This window comes from Macaca nemestrina, chromosome 5, assembly GCF_043159975.1.
Source record: "Macaca nemestrina isolate mMacNem1 chromosome 5, mMacNem.hap1, whole genome shotgun sequence".
Taxonomy (NCBI): Eukaryota; Metazoa; Chordata; class Mammalia; order Primates; family Cercopithecidae; genus Macaca; species Macaca nemestrina.
This window is the reverse complement of record NC_092129.1, coordinates 32245474-32267960: the sequence shown is the minus strand read 5'-3', so window position 1 is coordinate 32267960 and position 22487 is coordinate 32245474. Positions and strand designations below refer to the sequence as shown.

General features: G+C 34.9%; 1 protein-coding gene across 1 annotated transcript; it reads right to left on the bottom strand.

The window, feature by feature from the left end:
- Positions 1-2128: 2128 nt before the first annotated feature.
- C5H6orf58 (chromosome 5 C6orf58 homolog) lies at positions 2129-19081 on the bottom strand. Its single transcript, XM_011714058.2, has 6 exons — positions 18769-19081; positions 17146-17232; positions 15454-15638; positions 14613-14713; positions 3727-3965; positions 2129-2467 (listed from the first exon to the last, which is right to left on the bottom strand). The coding sequence occupies exons 1-6, from the start codon at positions 19067-19069 to the stop codon at positions 2388-2390; spliced, it is 993 nt and encodes a 330-aa protein (XP_011712360.2). The 5' UTR covers positions 19070-19081; the 3' UTR covers positions 2129-2387.
- Between the last annotated feature and the right edge of the window lie 3406 nt (positions 19082-22487).

Sequence of the window (22487 nt, the reverse complement as noted above, 5' to 3'; positions counted from 1 at the left end):
TGCTGTGGTCACCAAGACTCGGGTATACAAGGACAGAGGAGAGAAAGAGGAACGCCTCATTTTCCCTCTCTTATATGCGCTGGGTATTTGATAGGAAGAGAAAGGAACCAGGGACACCTGCTCCCCTCTTTCTAGAGAGTAGCCATTCATCTTTAGTCTGTACCCCTTTTGAATGCATTCTGAACCCCTGGGACTCCTCTGAAAAAATTCCTTCTTTTCCTTTATTTTCATCTATCCCTTTCACTGATAGGTAATTGTGTCTCCAAACTACAGGGCACTCCCCTCAGATGCATCCTCCAAAATGGGAAGAGTTAACTTCTCAAACCTTAAACTGGTTGGCTTAGAATTGGGCTCAGGGGAAGGGAACACAGAAGCCTAACATGCTGACAAAAGGGTAAAAGTTTTTATTACTGGTCAGGCTTTTTGACACCCCCTCTCCTTGTGTAAACTGGTAAAAGGCCTCAGGATTTTTGAGGTGTCCTTACCCCTCCGTTATTCCATTTCTATGTATGTTTTCTAATAACCCAGTTTGTCTCTTCTCACCTTCAGACCATCAAACCCCAAACAATCATGCAACCAAAGCCTTTGTCTATGGCTCCTTTTGCCAGGAACCCTTAGGCCTCTGAGGGAGCTCTGACTGCCATTTCCCCAGAATAGCACCCCTGTCAGCAGGAAGCAGTGAAGATCTGTCTTTATCCTTAACCTTATCCTTATCCTTGTCCTTATTCTAAGGGCAGTTAGATGTACTTCTTTAGCAGGGGAATGATAGAGACAGGAGGCAACCAAGGGTTTCCCCGGTGAAGCCCCACTCTCAAGCCTAAAACAGCTCAAAGGCTGAAAAACCAGACTGCTGGTCCTGGAGAATCTCCGATCGGCCTGCGCGCTAGGGCGACGGGGTGGAGCCTTGGGAAGTTCGTGCTGTTTGCAGGAGGTAGGAGCCTGACCTCTCCTGTTCCTGTGTGGTAACCTGGGATTCAATCTGTGACATGGGGACCTGTTAACAGGAACTCCTCTGTTTTGCTGAGTTTTTTCCTTTTCACCAGTAAATTCCATTTCCCCTCCCCCTTCAAAGTGTCTGCAATTCTAATCTTTCCTGGTCATGTGACAGGAACCCAGTTTTTTCTACACTAGCTACCCTTATATTTATGCTTTTATTGACTCTCCAAAATAATCTAGCAATGTAGGTTTTAGAATCTTAATTCTAACAGTAAGTAAACTGAAGCACAGACAGTGCTTGAAAAATGGCCCAAGCTCAACTCAACTGGCAAACTAGAGTTGAGTTTTTTGTTTGTTTGTTTGTTTGTTTGTTTGTTTGTTTGTTTGTTTTTGAGACAGAGTCACTCTGTTGCCCAGGTTGGAGTGCAGTGGTGCGATCTCGGCATCACTGCAACCGCTACCTCCAGGGCTCAAGTGATTCTTCTCCCCCAACCTCCCAAGTAGCCGGGATTACAGGCACACACCACCACACTCAGCTAATTTTTGTATTTGTAGTAGAGATGGAGTTTCACCATGTTGGCCAGGCTGGTCTCAAATTCCTGACCTCAAGTGATCTGCCCGCCTCAGCCTCCCAAAGTGCTGGGATTACAGGCATGAGCCACCAAGCCCAACCATTGCTGAGATTTAAACTACATCTTTCCTAATCCAGTACCCATCTGTTCAAACCAATTTGTCCAATTTCATTTTCCAACAGTTAGTGGGTAGATTTAGTCTGTGAATGAGACCCTGGGAAAACTTTCATATGAAAGCTCCATGTCAGCTCTAGAAATCACCACCTCCTGGCCAGTGTATTCTCACTCATTAATTATACATTTTATATATAATGAATTCATTGTCAAGTGTGGGTGAAAGGAGGGGAACTCTATTGTATAATTGCTGTAAACTTGTGGTCAGCAAAAACACAGAGAAAACTGACACATGAGTTAGTGTATTCTATTTTCCAATTCAATTTTATGAACTTAAAAAATTTAAACTGCCTTTCAGTATTTTATTTCAAAATGATCTGTATTTTGTTTATAAATCAGCAATATATATTAGTCTAAATGTCATGAAATTTGATGATAGGATAACAACAAAAGAGCTACACAAGTTTAATATGTTTGTTAATTTCTCAGTTTTTTTCGTAGCATAATGCAATATACTTTTATCTTAAACATTTTAATTATTAATGAATTTTAAAATCATGAGCAAAATCATCACTTTTAATTTGAATGCATTTAAGTTTTTAATACATGTACAAGATCTTAACAAATAAGCATAAATCAAAAACATCAGAAATAATAAAACTACATGGTCATGATTACATTAATTTTTTGAAATTACTGATTGTCAAGTTAGAGTTTTTCATTTTTAATTCATTAATCATTTCTTGAAGTTTCAAGTTAAATGTTTCAGGAGTTATTTCCGTAAATTCTAGAGCTAGATTCCGAATGACCTCTAGATACATTAGATTTTTCTGTACAAAGATAACCTGTAAAAGATACAAAATTATTACATGTAAACTCTTGCAAATTTTTTAAAGTACTTTTTGGCAATATATGGCTCATAATTTTATTTCATTTCCTTTCTACTAATTTAGGGGTAAAATCATATTATACAAAGAAAAGTAAACATGGCATGTCATTCATTGCATTATTGGCAATACCATTTGGCAATATCTGACTTACCAACTTTATTTCATGTTCTTTCTATGAATTTGGTGGTAAAATAATACATTATGTAACAAAAGATATATATAAAATGTCATTGTTATATTATTGGCAATAACTAATAATAACACTAAACATCTATTAAACTGAATAAATTGGATCAACTCATTTTTGGGAAAAAGCTCCAAGAAAAACTTTCACAGAGTGAAGGAGACTTGCTCTGCGACTCACTCACTGTGTGAAGGGAAGCTGCCTACTGACAGAGAATGCCACACTAGAACCAAAGGAAAAACTTCAATTGTATGAAGTCTATAAAGTGTTTGGATGTTTTTGTTACTCTAACTGATGCAGAGATTTTTTTACAACATAGGTTTAATTTATTCACGTTTAATTTCCTCCATTTTTATCTTTCAGACTCGATGTTTTTGCTTTGAAAAACATTAATAATATAATTATGTTTTAAGTTTGGCTCAATGTTTCAGTGCATGTATGGCAAATGGGAATGACACAGTCACTTTCAAACTGGTAGATAAAGAATCCTCTGGTTTATTTTTTTTTACTCACTAGAAGATCCAGCATTTGAAGGGCTGGAATAAAACCGTTCTTCCATGACTAATAGTACTGGATCAAGGGAACTCAGGTAAGCCAAATTGCTAGTAATTTCATTAATCATGGCAGGTTTTCTTTTGAAATGTCTTCATTTTCTTTAAGAGCAAAGTAGAAAGTTTTTTTTGTTTGTTTGTTTGTTTTAAAAAAAAGATCTGATGATCAAAATAAGGAATATATATCAGTATGTAGAACACAAAAAAGAGTGTTTCAGTTGGTTTGCCAACTTCAAGTTTCAACATGGTCTCCAGATGAAAGGACAGGCCGTATGTAAGAGGATTAAAATGTGTGCTCATTAAATGGTTCTAGATATCAAGAGTGATTATTGCTAAAGGAATAGAATGGATACCCACAGGAAATCATAACTTTATTTTTGGAGTGCTGTAATGTTTATATCACTGATTTAATTATTATTTCTTCTTCTACTTTTTCAACATAATATTGATTTTTAAAAGTATTCTTTTAAGGGTCTTACCTGTAGATTTATCCACATCGCCAAGCAAATTTAGAATAAACAGGACTACATTCTGAAAAGCAGTAAAGTCACTGATGAAAGGGGCTACATCAGTATTAAGAAGAATTCGCGGTGGCAGGCCCTTCTGGAACTTAGATGTTCTTATCAAGGTTGTAGGAAAGTGGACTGCAGCTAAATAATCCACAGCCAGTACCCAACTTCTCTCAAAATGTGCTTCTGTTTTAGAATAATAATCATATCTAAAAGACAAATGGAAAAGTACTTAATTATAATTAGTCACCTCAGAATTTCAACCTCATTACCTTCAGAAAAAATTGGTTCCTGCCAACAAACTAAATTCATAATTTGATAATTTAGAAAATAGGATTGATAATGTGATGACTTTATTCCATCCCTCAGGAGGTGTGAAGATGGCTCATTAAACTTCTAAATCTAGGAAGAATCATCTCATTAATTGTTTACATTTTACATTGCATTTTATCTTCTTTAATTCAGCACATTATACTTGAATACCACCTAATAACCAAAAGTAAGGCATTTTTAAATCATACTCTTTGCCAGTGTAGAGATAAATATCAAAGGTCTAAAGCAAAATTTTTGCTAGACTCAAATATCCTTTGTGAAACTGTTGATTTCTTGAAGCCATGGAATCCTAGAAACATTGAGCTTTGTAGAAAAAAAAGATGTCTGATTTTTACTATCTAATTTCTAAATAATTGGCATTTTCTACCACAGGAAGCCTCAGGTAGAAAAAAAGCCTCTGTAATTGTTGGAAAAGACTCTGTAATTATTACAAAAGCCTCTGTAACTATTTTTCCCCATAATAGGTGAGAAAGTTTAGCTTCCCCTAAGAAATGGGGACAAATAATTACAATGGAAAGATTAAAGGTATATTCAGTAGTTATAAAACTATAAAAGTCACATCTTCTGTTTCTGTCAGCTGTTTAATCATGCTGAACAACTTGTAGTTTTGCAAACAGACTTGTTTTCCCTGAGACTCACCATGTGGTTCACCAGGTACTCACCATGTGGTTCACCAGGTACATTGTATACTCACCATGTGGTTCACCAGGTACATTCTGTTTCAAGTCTCATCATAGATATTATGTTCCTCACAAAGCTTTCCAGCCCACCTGAGGTGGAATCTACCACTTTCTTCTCTTCTATATTCCCATAACATCATACCATTCACATATTTGAAGATTTTTTTCTCTAGTTATTTCTATTATAATGTCTAGAAATTAGATTATCTGATTTTATTTTGACAGCAACATAGAAAGGATCCATTAAACAGAAGGTGCTTGCATTATGCTTGTTGAGATTAAATAAACTATAACATAACACAGATAATACCCGTTGTCTGTTTGACTCCCATGCTTGTGGGATCCTCCCTGCTCTATACTTGGAAGTGGTAGGGTGGACAGAGTTGGATTGTTGATAACAGAAGTGTTTGGTCTGGATTCAATTCCCCTTGATACGTTACAGTCACCCACCAAGTAAAGATGAAAGGAAATGTGAAGTCATAAAGATTTTGAGTAAGGGCCACAGAGTTCCAGTAACAATGTACTAAACAAACTGGAAGTAAGTCAGAATCACTGGGAGAGATGGGATGAGGGCACCAGTTCAATACACAGAAATCACAAGAGCAGTGAAGAAATTCAATAAACTCTTCAAATGCATCAGTTGAATGATTTGTTGGTCAGTTCACCTAATGATCAGATAGAATGTAGTCACTAAAGAAAGAATTAAAGTACACTTGAAATAGTTCACATAAAGTAGAAGCACAGGTATACGTAAGTCAGCCAATCTGAGGATACAGAGCCACAGAGTTATATCTGAGTATATGCAAGCTACAAAATACTCAGTATTGTCTCAAGTAAATACTCCTTAATATATATTTACCTAAAGAAAGTAACTGATGAGCTTTTAGAGTTATTTCACAGCATGTAATAGATTGCAACCATGGCCCCAGTTCTTTACCAATCCCTACAATTCTGTCTTCTGCTTTGTAACTTTCAGTACTGGTTCTTCCTACATTAGGTGATAGGCAGAAATTCCCACTCCTGACTCAGTCATGTAACTTGACATAAAAAATATAATATTAACTAGTTTGTCATAGCATAAACTTGAAATGCATTTTCACAATTTGGTTATTCTTTCTTGCAATTCTGCCATCACTGTGGAAAACAACCAGGCTTGTCTGATGTAGAATGAGTCAGGGAACAGAGCTGAGCTTCCCCAGTCATCCTTGCTGCAGCCAATCAAAATCAGCCAACATGAGAGTGAACCCAGGAAAGACCAGCAGAGCTGCTTATCTAAACCCCAGACATCTGAGCAATAAACACAGTTGTACAACACTGAGGTTTAGTGGTTGTTGATTGGGCTGCTTTCTTTCAAACAGAGCTAACTTAACTCAGGGCCACACACATAGTAAATTGCAGGGCCCTGTTTTAAACCCTGTCAATCTATCTGCCTTTGAAACCCATGTTCTTTACTACTGCTTTTTGTCCTGGTGATAATAGTTACTTTATATTGAATATTTCTCATATGCCAGTAGTACATTAAGCATAACTTATGAATTTCTTAATTAATCCTCAAAATTGCACTATGTGGCATATACTATTGTTATTGCTATTTTAAAAATAAGAAAATTGAGTTTCTCCCAGTTTGAATTCCTAGGTCAAAAGAGTCAGGATTTAAAACTCAGGTCTGTGTAACTTCAAAGCAAAGCATCTTAATTTGTACACTATTACTTCATTTCAAGGAACAACCATTAGCCTTGAATCTTGTAATATGAATTCATAGACCTTGACAAACCAGACCTCATAAATAGGTAGATTAACAAATCAGAGCACATAAGTGGGCATTTGAAATCTTCCATAATAATCATATTAAAAGATTTACCTTTCACCAATATAAGGCTTTGAAACTATTCAAATTGCCTGAGGAACTATTATTAAACTTTCAGTGAGGTGAATTAATAGAAAATATGTATTTTTTGCTTTATTAACAGTGCACCTATATATAAATTTATCCATAACACAATATTTTATTATATTCTGAACTGATCCCAATTAAAGAGATAATAGAAGGGAATTTTTAGGTAAAAGAGTTTTTTAGTAAAAATGCTGTTTTTAACAAATACTTGTACTTTTACAACCTACCAAATCTCCATTAAAATGACAGAAGAAATAAAATCAGAACATGTGGGGAACAACAAGATTTTGGAAGCTGGAAATTGAAAAGAACTAGTTGAAAAGATTTAATAGAATCAAGAAAACTAAATTTTAAGCAACCAGAGAGGAAAACAGAAGAATAATGCTAATATAATTTGTAGAATTCTCCTCGATTTAAGTCTGAGTAATACTCTCTGGGTGAAAGGAGATTGCTAAAATCAGGGAGATTAAAAGACTTTAAAGAAGCAATCATATACAAAGATTTCCTTCCAGATTTCAAATAGTAGGTAACTACCACTGCTCGCCCTGGAAGGGGTAGAACAGAGGGTCGTTGCACTGTGTGAACTAATCATGGTTGAAGGTAGGAACACCACCTTGGATACAGGGGATGTAAGTGGAAATGATATACTGAATGCAAAGACGCCCTCCCCTTGCTTCTTCATTCTCTCTTGACTTTCAATAATACTAGCAGTCACGCCTTGACTTCTGAAGCAGGTGAGTGAAAGTGTCTCTTCTGGAAACTGGGTGAGCTCAAGAGAAAAGACTTGAAGTTATTGGAACCATAGTGTTGAGACAGCCAAATGCCTAGGTAGATAAAAAGGGGACCCCAGAGAATCTCCAACCTGCCCCACAAGTGTTTACATCAGATGCTTTTGTGCAGATAAGGAAACCTGCCCAGGGCCTTGTCTGAGCATGCGCACATACTCACTGGTGGCATGGGGTGGAGCCACAGGGAATTTGCACCTTACACAGGGGAGGAGCCTGCTCTTTTCAGCTGGAGTGGTGGCCTGGTGTTCAAACTGTGAGGTAAGAAACCTGCTAGCAGGACTCTCTCTTGGTTTGCTGAGAATAATTTTTCCTTTTTCCTTTTTGCCCCATAAATTCCACTCCCCTCACCCTTCAAAGCGTCTGTGCCTGACTTTTCCTGGTTGTGTGACAAGAACCCATTTTTTTTCTACGACAGTGTCAATATTTAAAAGGTTACCTAAACAACCCAGCAAGATTACTTGAGAGATATGTTCTTAGTTGAAAATTTCCACTCACACAGTAAGGTCTTCTAAGTGATTCTTTTTAAATTTGAGTAGACAGTCAAGTATTACCGGATACCTGAGGAAAGCTACTAACATGAATAGAGACACCAAAACAAAATAGACCTCCAGCAACCCCCAGAAGCACCAAGTAACCAAGCAAAGGTCCTTTCCAGGGCTCATTGTGCTCACTGAATCCCTGCACCCACTCACCTGCATGCTCCCCGTCCCACAGGGCATTTGAACATGGTGGCCAAGTAAGCAAGCCACACCCCTGTTATGAGTCCTGCAAAGGGGTCCAGGGAGCTCTCCCATCTCAGTAAGATCTGTTTTGGTCTATATGTTTATATATGTCTGTATGCATGATATATATGTGATATTTTTCTATTTCCTTATGATAGTGCCAAACTTAAATTATGAAAGAGCTGTATTTAATTGACTCAAGGAAAATAAGTGCCTATATAATTTAAGTATTATTTCAGAAAAACAAGAACTAACCCAAATGCTTTGCATGTTTACATTACTACAGTAAACCTGGTAGAAAAAAATAAGCTTATGTCATCTCTATATTACAAAATTTGTCAGACAAAAAAATAAGCAAATCACTAGCTGATTAACATTTGATTTTTATGAGCCATTCAAACATAATTGTTAAAAACAGGTAAGTTAAATGGACATAAGCAAGATAAAATTTCCGTGTGAAAGATGTCCTTTGTATACCAAAATTTTTTTCTTAACAGCCTTATCATCGAGAATGGAAAGTTGAGGCTGAGGGAAGTCTATACAAACAACAATTTAATTCTCAGGCCCAAAAAGAAAAAAACCTGAAAAATAGTGTCAGCAAAGAGAGTCAAACTTTGTAAAATATTTGAAGGGATTTATTCTGAGACAAATAAGAGTGACCATGGCCCATGACATAGCCCTCAGGAGGTCCCAAAAACATGTGCCCAAGGTGGCTGGGGTGCAGCTTGGTTTATACGTTTTAGAGAAGCATGAGACATCAATAAAATACATTTGAGAAATACATTTGTTTGGTCCAGAAAGGCGGGATGATTTGAAATAGGGGAGTGGGGGTGGATCCAAGCTATAGGAAAATTTAAACATTTTCTGGTTCAACAATTGTTTGAGTTTGTCTAAAGACCTGGGATTAATGAAAATATTCAAGTTAAAATAAAAGAATGTGACGACTATGGTACTTTTGATGTCTCATAGTGGCTGCTTTAGAGAAAATAGATGACAAATATTTCCTATTCAGACCTATAAAAAGTGCTAGACTCTCAGTTAATCTCTTCAGGACTGGGAGGGCCTGGAAGAAAAAGATCTAGCTATGTTAACAGAGATTCTTTACAAATGCAAATTTCCCCCAGGAAGGACAGCTTTGCAAGCCATTTCAAAACATGGCAAAGAAACATGTTTTGGGGTAAAATATTTTGTTTTTCTTCTTTGTCACATATGCCATAGTCATGTTGGAAAGTAAGTTATGATACATAGGGTTAAATAAAACCCATCTGATGACAAATTATGGTTCATAGGGCATGACTCCCCAGACCCCTTAGGTAGGAATTTGGGCAAGATTTTAAAAAATCAAAGCTTAGTCTTCAATAGAGATAATATTTTGCCTCTTCTACAGTTTTTTATTGCAGAGGGACCAAAGGTATTTGGGGTGGTTAATAAACGTATTTTGTGCCACACTGAGAAATTCACCAGGAGAAAACACATGCTTCTGGAAAGTATAATTCATAGATTTATTAGTCTACAGATTACTGGTACAACAGTTCACAATTGCTTGTTTCCTAGTGTTCACTAGAAATTAAGGTTAATAGGAGTTAAGATTCTTAATTATATATAACTGAAATAGTTAGAAATAAAGAAAACAAAGCTATATGCAAGTAGACATGTAAAATGTGCTTTTGGTAAGAAAAGCTATAATATATGAGGATGTTTTGTTTTGTTCAAGAAACAGAAGAGCAAATTTTATCCTGGTATAGAATGACCTGTTGTTCCAAAATGAGAAGAGAAGAAGTATAGGACAAAAATTGAATGTATAAGAAAGTTATAAAAGGTTTGTGAAATATAAATCTTGTGAAAAAATTTGTGTTGATCAAGTTGGCTAAAATTAGAAGAGAATTATTTCTATGTTTTTCTAAAAATCGAGCATTAATATCAAAGGTACACTGATGCAAAATTAGAATTTGTTTCCTTGTGTTAAGCCAAGGTTTTCTTGGAGTATTGGTCTGTTCTTAGTAGGACATTGTGAAAAGTTTTTCTTTACCCTTGAAGTAATTGTCCTAGAAAACAAAGATTCTGCATTTTACTAAGATAATTTCCTGTGCGTCATGTTGTCTTCATTTGGTTTTTTGATCATGTAAACAACTGAGTCCTCTCTAAAAAAGATCGAAGGTTTTTCTATAACTGTAATTTTTCTGTGTTTGCCTTTAAAATCTTTAAATTATCACTCTGGTTAAAATGGATGACTATTAATATTTAGAAGTGATCTGTGATCCTATTTTATCAAGTATTTTAAATCTTTGATATTTTTGGCAAGCTTCCAAAAAATGAAATTCTAAATCAAGTGTTTTTATTGACCTCAAATTAACTTTGGGACTTTGCAGGTGGGCCTTTGGAACATCTCAAAAAGATAGCCCTCCTTATAAAAAGAGAGATATTAAAGTAATTGGGCCTATTTGATAAATAATATGGAAAGCATTATCAAATAATAAGTAATGTTAAACTTTCTGTAAGTTGTATTTGTATGGATATGTTATTAATATATGTTCCAGAAATTTTATGAAATTCCTAGAAATCTGATCATCCCATTGGACCGAATGAGAATTCCCAGAACTGTTACAAAGAGACTGATTGATTCATAAAACTTCTAACCAACATGAAGTCAAACAAGAATTAATTGATTACTAAGAAAATGCTTTGGCAGATTTTCATGCTATGTCAGCCAGAAGTGAAGTTGTTTAGATAAGCAATTTGAACAAATATCATGAGATTGACTCAAGTCAAATTACCTATGATAACCCATTTAGTAAGCAAGCTATCGACCTGATTTGGAAATACAAAACTGACTTTTTTTTTTTTTTGAGATGGAGTCTCACTCTGTCACCCAGTCCCCAGTCTCTGGAGTACAGTGGCGCAATCTCAGCTCACTGCAACCTCTGCCCCCGAGTTCAAGCAATTCTTCTGCCTCAGCCTCCCCAGTAGCTGGTACTACAGGCATGCGGCACCATGCCTGACTAATTTCTGTATTTTTAGTAGAGACGGGGTTTCCCATATTTGCCAGGCTGGTCTGGAACTCCTGACCTCATGATCTGCCCACGTTGGGATCCCAAAGTGCTGGGTGTGCCAGTCAAAACTGACTTTTAAAAAAATATTTTTTAAAAAATTAAAATTTTAATTTATAATATATAATACATAATAAATATATTAAAATATATATAAATTCAATGTTAAATATGGACTCACGGAATGCACAGATGGCCTCCTAGTCCTTCCTGGGTCCTAAAAACTTCCATTATTAAAAGCTTTATACTCATCAAGGAAGAGATAAAATAATCCAAATTATGAGGAAAATATTGGTGGAGTGACTATTCTGAAATGAGGAAAATATTGGTGGAGTGACTATTCTTATCACTAATATTTGGTTTGTTAAACTGATAATGCTGGTAATATAATAAAAACCTCAAGTGATACTTCTTTGGCACATGCTGGATCATTTGAACACAGACAAATATATTTAATTCATTTGTCACCTTCAGTGCATATTTTCTGGTTTTATAGGTGTTTTTCTCTGCAGGAAGGCTAATGCTATAATAATAGTGAAAAGGTTATTGGAAAGTGTCTTTATGGGGCATTCCTGGAAACATCTCTAGCAATATAGGTACTCATTTTACCAGAAAAGTTGTAAAACAGTTTAAAAAGGTATTAGAAACACAGTGGCATCAGACAAAGCTAACAGAATTTGTTGGATTGCATTGGTCAAAGGTCCTACTGATTGATAGCAATCAAATCCACTCCTGTAGGAAAAGACAGATTGACTCTGTGAAATAGTTATTGGAAGGCCTATGTCTCTAATAATAAAACCTCATATATCTCATATTTTTCTAAATTCTGATATGACTCAAAATTGTGAGGCTTCAATGCATTTTGCCAAAGCATATTTTCACCAGATGAAAGAAGCCCTTTGTGGCCCACCAACTGATAACAACCAGATCATTCATGATCTAAAACCTAGAGATCAGTTCTTTTGGAAATGACACCAAAGAAAGACTGCCCTTGAACTCCATCAGAAGGGACCACACCAAGCTCTTTTTTGCAGCCCAACTTCAGGGATTTGAGTCTTGGATCCACATTTCTCAACTTGAGAGAACCCCTCCAGACCCTTGGGACTGTACACCCACTGGAGACCTCTAGGTAAAGCTTACTAGGGACGTTTTTTTCCACCCCCAGAAGAAGATGGCATCCTTGATGTAGACAGCTTTCCCAAAATCATGAATAAAGTCTTTTCTCCTCTGTCAACATGAAGTCTTTTCCCCCTTTCCTTTTTGGCCCATGTTTCTTTTCTGTTTATACATGGCAATGTAATATGATAATGAAGATTTCATAATCAATTACTTCTGCATGGAACTTAACTGAGTATTGCATATGTCATGTTAAACCTAAATCCTCACATGATCTTAGAGATACTCTGGTTCATCCTGTAAGAAATTTCACTGATATTCCATGTGCAATATCTAGTTCTTTCTAAACAGCTAGACTTTTAGACTAAAATATTCAGACTGCCTGTTTAAATCTAACAGTAGGCAAAACCTATAATGAGAGTTTGGTAGTTAAATTAAGCCAGAATTGAATTTGAAAAACAAAAGGAAGATAATTCGATGTTTGTAGGCAAATTTATAACCCTAATCCTTTAGTTGTTAGTATCTTCTAACCATACAATGATTAAAAAATGAGGCCTTAGACAAATATTACTAATGCTGACTCATAATGCTGACTCATAATGCACAAGGCATCTCAAACAGGAGACTATCTGTAGGGTTCTTCCGGAATATGTTTTTATTTGTGGAGGATTTAACAACCAACCATATATGTGGGCAAATCCATGTCTCAATAATTGCAAAATAAGGAGCCACTGGCAATTAAGGGATTCCAAGGGTACTCCTGTCACTCCATAACTAATTGGAAACTTGATATTGGTCTGTAACTCTTAATTTGAACTATGGAATAAAGAGGGGTTTACCAGCAGGTATGAATTCTTCTTAATGGGTATTGTTGGGTAGAAAATTCCTTCTCTGGCTTTGTATAAATGTAAAGGAGGTTATGCTTAGAAATATGTCTCATGCATTAGTTACTATAGCTGATTCTACTGCAAACGCTATAATTGTCCAGCAAACTTCTTTAGATTTTCTTGCTAAAGGCATATTAGGTAACCGGCTTGCTTTGGACTACCTTTAGGGAGGAATATGTGCACTAGCTAACAATCCCTGCTGTACTTAAATAAATTCATCAGGTAGAGTAGAAGCTCAGTTGTAAGAAATCAGCAAACAAGCTAATTGGTTAAAACAAGTAGATTTTTATCCTGGCTTATTATTTATATATTTGATTTGTGTTGGTTCAATTGATGGATGGAGGCTCCTTCAGTCTCTTAGTATTAGCCTCCTGATGGCCATCGTAATAGTCTCCCTGGCACACCTTAACCTCCCCAGAGTCTCAAATCCTCTTATGCAGCTATTCATTCTATGTCAAATGGTCTCACTAAAATTAGAATAATGAAAACATAAAGAGAACATAAATAACCAGTCAACTGTCCTGATGTGTGAACTGTGAATTCCATACTGATACCAAATCAATCAATGATGAAAGTGACAGAGAGTGGTGTCAATGTCCAAGGTTTTGGTCAACCTCTCAAAATTGAGAGGCAGACCAAAAGGTGGGGAATTGTTAAATTAAATTTGGTCTAAAATTGCCACCATATGTAGCAAGCTGCAACTTAATGTAGTTTGTAAACAAACTGCAACCGAACTTAAGAGTATTTTCTTGTAACAAATATGAGTCTCATCAAATCATGGCAGCTGAGCTTCAGCCAATCACAGGCTGCCAACTGATCAAACCATGCCTATATAAGGCAAATTTCTCATCACACTATGTCCAAATAAGGCAAATGCTGAGCTGTAACCAATCAAAGTGTTTCTATATGTCACTTTCTTTTTCTGTCTATAAATACTGCCTGCCCACATCACTGGGTGAAGCTCTCTGAACCTCTACTGGTTCAGGATGATACTGATTAATGAATCATTCATTGCTTAAGTGAACTCTGCTACATTTATCTGTCTACAGTTTTTCTTGTAACAGTGTCTATGATTAAATAATAAAGGTCATCTACATATTTATATTTTATTTTGTCTTGTACAATTAGGAAAATGTGTTGCCTGTTGCTTGTTTGTTTGTTTCTTCATGCAAGGCTTTTTTTCTCAAAATTTTCCCTTTCTTCACAAAACACCTTTTTAAGCCTGATCATGTTAAAATATTTACACATCCTCATTATAATCTCCAATGGTTAGGCTTATTATTTAATATAAAGATTGAAAAATACTCTAGAAGAAGAAGAAAAATATATAAATAATGCCCAGAATTATTTAGCATATTAAATAAAGATACTTTAAAGATACATTCTTACCCGTCTTCAAAACTTTTGATTGTATCTGCCAAGGTTGAAGTATGTGCAGCCCATAAGTACTTCAACAGATCATCAAACTTACTAAAAGGTGACTGCAAATACTAAGGTAAAGAAGTCAAATGTATTAATATTTAAGCAACTATACAATACTTCTCCCTGAAATTTAGTCATGTTCAGATATATAATTTAGCAATATTCTACATAAAAGAAGAATTTTATTTCTAAGTAAAAATATGTATATGGCCTTAATGCTTAACACTCGTTAAAGAACACAAAAACATCATTAGTTTTAATAATAGCATATGCATCTGTAAGTATTGAACCTCAAGTATTTTCAGACTTTATATTTTATACAGACCATAAGGTCTTTATTTTTTCCTATTAACACTGCTAAAATTACCATAAAATCATGAGTAACAAAAATATCTTATTAAAATATTTCAATAGATCTGAACTAATGCAATAATCTACTAAAGTACTAATAAATATATCTTTTCTTCATTGATTTTAGTCAAATTTCTTCTAATATCCTAGTGGACATGAAGATTCAATTAATCAGAATAGCCTCTTCACCATTCAGCCAAATATCCTGTATGCTCACCATTTTTTATAATGTATTTGAGGCAAGAAGAATGGATAGATTTATGTTAATGCTGTATTGAGGCAGTAGGTATTAATTACTCATAGCACTCTACTATACAATATATTTTTAATATATCATCCATAACAATTTACATTTGCATACTAAGGAAAATATTATGCAATGCACAAAAAAATCCTAGATGAAATGATATGACAAAATAAATTCTCTTCCTATCTCCTAAGATTATAAAGAAGGAACCTGGTAAAAGGTGTTCCACTTGTTCATTGTCTCAAGGAAGGATGAACGACAGCTGGAAACATCATAACAAAACTTCCTCTCATTCTTGGGTGGGGGCAAAAGCCTGACTTCGTCTGATGATATCCCCATTATACCAGAATCAACCGCAGCAAGGAAGGGTAATGAAGACAGAAAATAATTCAAATCTGTAAGAACAAAAGATTTGTTATTACCACAAGCACTAACAAATTTCAAAGAGGATATTTTTAAGGAAGGTATAAGTCATTAAAAAAATTCACAGACCCAGAAACATGATAAAAGCTAAACACTAGGAAAAAAATATTGAGCAAAAATCCCCCTAAGTGTCAAATACATAACTTTGATTGTGTTTCTGTTAATAACCCCATAATCATAAATATATAACATGTTGGCTAAAGTAGTTGACTATGATATTTTAAAACAAGAAGTAATTTTAATGGATTTCATAATAGTCACTTTTCAAAGTATTAAGTAGAAATGGAAGAAAGTTATCAACTTTTCCTCAGAATGGTACAAAACCTCTTATTACGGTTTTATTGTGAATTGTATTTGTAGTTTTCTCTAAAATATTTTAACATGATTATAGCTTTGGTAAATGAATGTTTTCTATTTTATATATGTAAGTCTAATTTGTAACCATGATATAACTACATTTTTATCTTATTTTATGCCTTTAAAGCAAAAATTTTGGGTAAGTTTTGACAATAGATCATTGGATAATTGGACTGACAATCAAAGAAGACTATTTTTACATTTTTAAAAATTTTACCTATGTATAACCTATTCCAGCAGACTCAGACATTTTCATTAGTTGGATATTAGGCTTATACTGATTTCCACTAGAAATCAGTGACGTAGAATATTTCATCCTAGACAGGCATTTGTGAATGGAGTCCTATGCCACAGTGTAGCTAGCTAATCCTCCAAACTACTAAACCAATCTAAGAATAACAAACTCTGAATTCTAGTTCTGTGGCCACTACTATTGTGGGTCTTTTAAAAGAACAATTAGGGGTAGTAAGAGGAAAATGCTTAAGGATACATATGATGTGTGTCGCTCTGAAAAAGTGAAATTTAATGTAGTCATGTTTCTAACTATTGGGAAATACCTCTAAGGATTTGTGGTATAAATTGTTTTCATTACTAAAGCATAAAATTAAATGAAAGAATTAGAAAATACCTTCTGGTTATTTTAGCATTAAAGTATATGATTAAAGCCTGAGATTACTGATTGGTATAATGAATTGCAGTAGGTATTAATCTCTGGCATGTTTATGGGTTTCAATATTAACCACATCTGGTCTGAGCAAAATGAAAAAGCATCATTTGTCTTGATGTCTCAATTCTCATCGTTCCTTATTCTGGAGATTCTTTGTTATCAGTTGGACCTCCCACCTAACTGCCAGAACTGGCCCCTCAGAGGCCATTGCTTTTGTAGAATCTTATTTTTGTCATTCTGTGAAAAGCTGAATATGTCCTAAGGAATCATTATTGACGTTGTGGTTGTTAAATCTCTTAATGTGACCTAAAGACCATAAGGTACATGGTGAAATAGATTCCTTTTTAAAATAGGAACAAGGTTGTTTTAGTTCTGTCTCTGTCCCTAAGATTTTAGATTTGAATGCTTTCTTTCAGGAAAGGTTAATATCTATTTTGCCACTTAAACGAACATACCAGCCCACCAACTGTCCACAGAGACGCACATGTGATCTCCAGATTCATAGCCACAGTTTGTCTGTCGGGTTGGATCAGCTAATCTGCCTGGAGGAGAGAGGATGCACAGTTGTATTTATTATACACATTTTGGAACTGGCTGTAACTACTGCTTAACCACATAGATTTTGTTTGTAGATACAAAAGCATTTATTTCTGAATGATATATGTTGGTATTCCCATCATTCTTTTCTATCTTTTATTTTTTAGACCCCAATAAATTTCTTTTCTTTTCCTTAACAACAACACTGTTTTCTACTTTTGAATTATAGGTCCTAAATATTATTTGCTTTTGTAAGGATTCTCTCTTCTATTTCCTCCTCTACCTCCTAATCGAAACTATGAAGCAATATGCATACACATAAAAAGAGATGATCGAGAGTCAAAACAAACCCCTGCTCCACCACTCACTAGCTTGACTTTATCTAAATAACCTCTAGTGCCTTAGTTTTCTCATCTACGACATGGGGATAATAATATTAACTACATCATATGGTTGCGATGTGAGGTGAGAAAAAGCACCAAAAGTGTTTCAACTGTAATATGCATTATGTAAATATTAGAAAATAATCATTGCTTTTCTTCCAAATGAAATTACTCTTTTCTTAACCTCTCTTTCACACACAATATTTTCTTTATTGGCTGTGTTATCAGTGTGGACTGGGAAACAGGCACCACTCTTTCTCATGAGCTTCTATCAACCAGAACAAAAGTATCTTTCAATTCATGCATATTTTATCCCAAAACGTAACTTCTGTCTATACACTGTAAGGTACTTTATTTCCAAGAGGAAGCAAATGTTTTACAGAGAAAGATCCTCATGCACAATGTGATGATTCTTTATAACCTCTTATCATAATTAGAACTCTAAGAATTTCAAACTAATTTGACATCACTTTGTATATCCCCTTGACTGTTCGGTTCATCTCATTGCTTAGAAAGGAGTGTGGCACTTAGTAGAATTTCAATAAATATTTGTGAAATGCTCAATAGATGAGATGTGATGTCTTTTCACAGGTGATAACTATGTCTTATGCCTCATTGAACTTTCTAATAATAACGCAAAACCCACAAAAGAAGGATTTATGAATAAGGAGAAGGATAGGTAGAAAAACAAATACTACAAGGGAAAAGAGAGCAAGATAAAGAATCAATTTTTACGGCGGGGCGCGGTGGCTCAAGCCTGTAATCCCAACACTTTGGGAGGCCAAGACGGGCGGATCACAAGGTCAGGAGATCAAGACCATCCTGGTTAACACGGTGAAACCCCGTCTCTACTAAAAAAAAAAAATACAAAAAACTAGCCGGGCGAGGTGGCGGGCGCCTGTAGTCCCAGCTACTCGGGAGGCTGAGGCAGGAGGATGGCATAAACCCGGGAGGCGGAGCTTGCAGTGAGCTGAGATCTGGCCACTGCACTCCAGCCTGGGTGACAGAGCTAGACTCCGTCTCAAAAAAAAAAAAAAAAAAAAAAAGTAAAAGAATCAATTTTTAAAAACATGGTAGGGTATATACAGAGTATAATTTCCCAAACACTTCTTAGGTCTACTGCTAGATCATTACAATGAAAACAAGAGTCATTCTTACCTGTCTTATATTGCCAGCCATACTGCAGAGGCAATCCCCATAAAATATTTTGTTCATTTTCTGGTGCAAATTTTGCAAAATACCTGGCCGTCTGGTTCAACAGGATTTTATACATCCCCATTCTCTCAAGGTATACCCACGGATTAATAATGTACACGCTGTTCTCCACCCTGTAGTCACTGAGCTGACCAGGACTCTCCTTCCACAGAGGGGGCTCTATATCTGAGAGATTGGAAGTCCCTGCTAAAGCAGCAGAAAAGTAACCAACTAGTACACAAACCCAGGAAGGAAGAAAAGCCATTGTGCCAGAGCTGAAGATTGAGATTGTGGCAGGGCTTTTATTGGAGAATGGAAGAGGAAGTCATGCTATTTGATTACCTGACTTTGCTTTTTTTTTTTTTTTTCCTGGATAGGGTGAAAATGTAGAGGAAATTGATGTATTAGCTAATATTTAGTATACTTAAATTTTCCAGCCTCTTCAGTGTCAGAATACTGTGTCAGAACCTAAATACAAGGTTAGGCTTGTTTATAATGTATTAGATAAAACTATTTATCAACAAAAACCTTCCAGAAGTTTCCCAGGCTACATTGCGACTACAAAATACATCACAAATGGCTTTTGAAGCTTCCCTCTCATAAAAAGACTTTAACATATTTCATGGAAAATATTAAATAGCTGAAGATGGAAATACTAGGATTTATAATAATGTGCAAAGGTGTACTAGAAAATATATGTGATCCAGTTGTAATACAACTTTCTGCTTCAAGAAAGAAGCTTAAAGGATATCTAATTAGCTCAATTCAATAGTGAAAGTCAGCCTACTGGAAAAAAAACCTGCTAGGTAATTCTTAATATCTATTTTTCATTCTTTATTAGTAAAAGAATCATAGAATTTTAGCTGGGAATATGGTTTCCCAGAATTAAGGCTAAATTTCCAGTTTTCTTTGCACAAGCAACCATGTGACTAAGTGTGGACCACAGAGATATAAACAGAAATAGTGTCCACAGTTTCTGGGACATGTCCTAAGATGGAGGGCACATGTCAATTCCTCTTCCCTTCCTCCATGTTGTGGTTTGGATTATTGATGTGATAATTGAAATTCAATCCGGACACCTAAACACAAGGCACTATTTTAGGGATGAAAGAATGCAAAGTTGGAGGTGGCTTGAGTCCCAGAGAACTGTGGAGCCATAAGATGCCCTTGAATTCCTATATCTGAGTTTTGCCTGAGCAAGAAACACCCTGCTCTCTTGTTTCAACCACTGTTGTTGAGGTTTTATTCACACATTGTCAAAATTCTTGCCTTATTAATAGGTAATGCAGCTGAAAAGCTCAATTATTCGCATAATTAGATCCATATGCTTCATAGTAGGTCAATGGTAGTGCTCGCTCCTGGCATGGTCCATATTAAACATCCTACAGCACGATTCCACTCTTTTTTCCTGTCATATTATTTACCCAATAGCCATTTGATAATTAATAAATTTTCCGGAATATTAATATAAAAGGGAATGATAGGAATTGCTATTGTAGATGAATAATGCAATCATTCTGGAATTTTAAAAGTATATTAAATCTTTATAAGAATAAATACATGAATATGTACTATAAGATATGTTTCTCTAAAACCAAATGCCACATTGTTCTCAATGGAGAAATCTTAAGAGCACTCCCTTTAAAGTCAGAAATAAAGTAAAAATGACCACCAGCATTATAATCATTTAACTTTTGTTTGAGGATTCCAAACAATAAAGTTAGTAAAGATAAATGCATTAGAAGTATAAAATTGAGAATGAAGATGTGCTAGTACTTTTTTTTATAAATGACATGACAGTGTTCAGAAAATATAAGAGAATAAACTGAAAGAGTAACTACAAAGAAAAAATTTACTAAAGTGGTGAAGAACTAAATTACTATATATAAATCAATAGCTTTTATATATAAAAGCAATTGGGAAATATAATAGACGAAATGGAAGAAAAGTCCTCATTTTAATGTCAACAAAAGGGACAACATATAAGTGTCTAATTATGATAGATCTGTTTGGAAAAATCTTTAAGACTACGAAATAATTGAACAGTTTTAAAATCATACAATGTTTCTCAATAGACTCAACCTTATCAACATGTTAATTTAAAAATTTGTACAATAAATGAGAAATATTAATTAACAAGATTTTTAGACATGCTTTCTAGAAAGATTTTTAGAACCACTGAGGCTAAAATTTGTCAAAAAATAAATTGTGAAGAAAATAGAAAAAAATCTAATAATAATGGATAATAATAGTGAAAGGAAACTTTCCATAACAGGTATTAGAAGATTATTACAAGCCCTCAAAAAGTAAAGTAATACACCACAGTCATTGATGTAATGGTGTAACCAGTTACTCATTAAATAAAACAGAAACACTGAACTATATTGGAGGAAGATTTTAAACGAAGACCAAAATACAATGAGAATTTAATGACGAGCTATACTGGAACTAGTAGTTATTGGAATCCCCATATACAGTGGGAACAAAGTAAGAGTACATCTTGATGGAAAGATATTTGTTAAAGATATAAAAGAAATAATGTCAATAGTAGAATCTGGATCTTCTCGTGCAAAATTATTAATAGAAGAGGAAATTAGTTAGACGCTTACAAACAAACCTCAAGTGAACATCAAACATATCATGGCATGCACTGATAGTTACATAACCTGATATTCACTCTTCCCTTATTTCTTTGTAAGAACACCCTTAATCCTTAGCACAACACAGTCTTCCTGGAACAGAGATTATATTATTTAGTCTCAGTGCTTGATGTAGCTACGTGATAAAGCTGTGGCCAAACTGTTAAGTTGCAGCTTTCAAGGAATCTGCTTTATACCTTGTCCTTTATTCTTTGTTATTTCTTCCTCTGCTAGCTGGAATGTAAATGTAACTAGAGACTGATGCTGTCTTAGATTATGAAGGAACAAGGAAAGGTAGGAGAACAATAAAACAGAAGACTTTTGATTTCTAGTCTCTACAGCTCTAGATTGTCTACTTCTGATTGCTGGCTCTATGAAAGAAATAAAGTTTCAATTTAAGGCAATAATATATTTTTTGCTGGATTTGTACTGCTTGGAGAACCTAATCTGAACAGACATTCTAATTTTGTCTTTTAACATTTCTGAACCTCATTTTTTCTTAACTATAAAGTAGAAATAGTGTTACATGCTCCTAAATCCACTAATTATAACTCCTTTTCAAGGTAAGTTTCTGATATTTGGGAAGATAATTTGTATTAGATATTGGATAGACAATTACATGTTTGAGTCACCCACATACAATTACTGAAACTCGAAAAGGTCAATGGGAAATAAATACTAATATCCCAATTTACCAATAATAGCTAAGACTTATCAGGGTTAAGGATTTATCCAAAATCACATATAGGTCCCAGATGAGAAAGCCTAATTTTGGTTCCAGGCCTGCCTGATGTCAAAGCCAGGGCACTTGTAGGCTGTGTTGTATTATGCCACAAAATACTGATGCAAATAATATTATAGGGAAATTTTAGCTTATTTAGGAGAATAAATTGTGTTCAAAAAAATCTGCATTTTTATGGCACTTGAAGATGTTTTATTCATTTTCCTAGAATGCTGATTGCAAGTGTATATTTATTTATTTTTTATTTATTTATTTTGAGACGAAGTCTTGCTCTGTCACCCAGGCTGGAGTGCAGTGGCGCT

What these genes read in the sequence shown, in the direction of transcription:
- C5H6orf58 (XM_011714058.2), bottom strand. Translation starts at nt 19,069, where the DNA reads ATGGCTTTTCTTCCTTCCTGGGTTTGTGTACTAGTTGGTTACTTTTCT. An exon ending in TGTGGACAGTTGGTGGGCTG is followed by an intron (nt 15,639 to 17,145) that starts GTATGTTCGTTT and finishes TTGTTCTTACAG; the next exon opens with ATTTGAATTATTTTCTGTCT. An exon ending in CGATGTGGATAAATCTACAG is followed by an intron (nt 2,468 to 3,726) that starts GTAAGACCCTTA and finishes TATCTTTTACAG; the next exon opens with GTTATCTTTGTACAGAAAAA.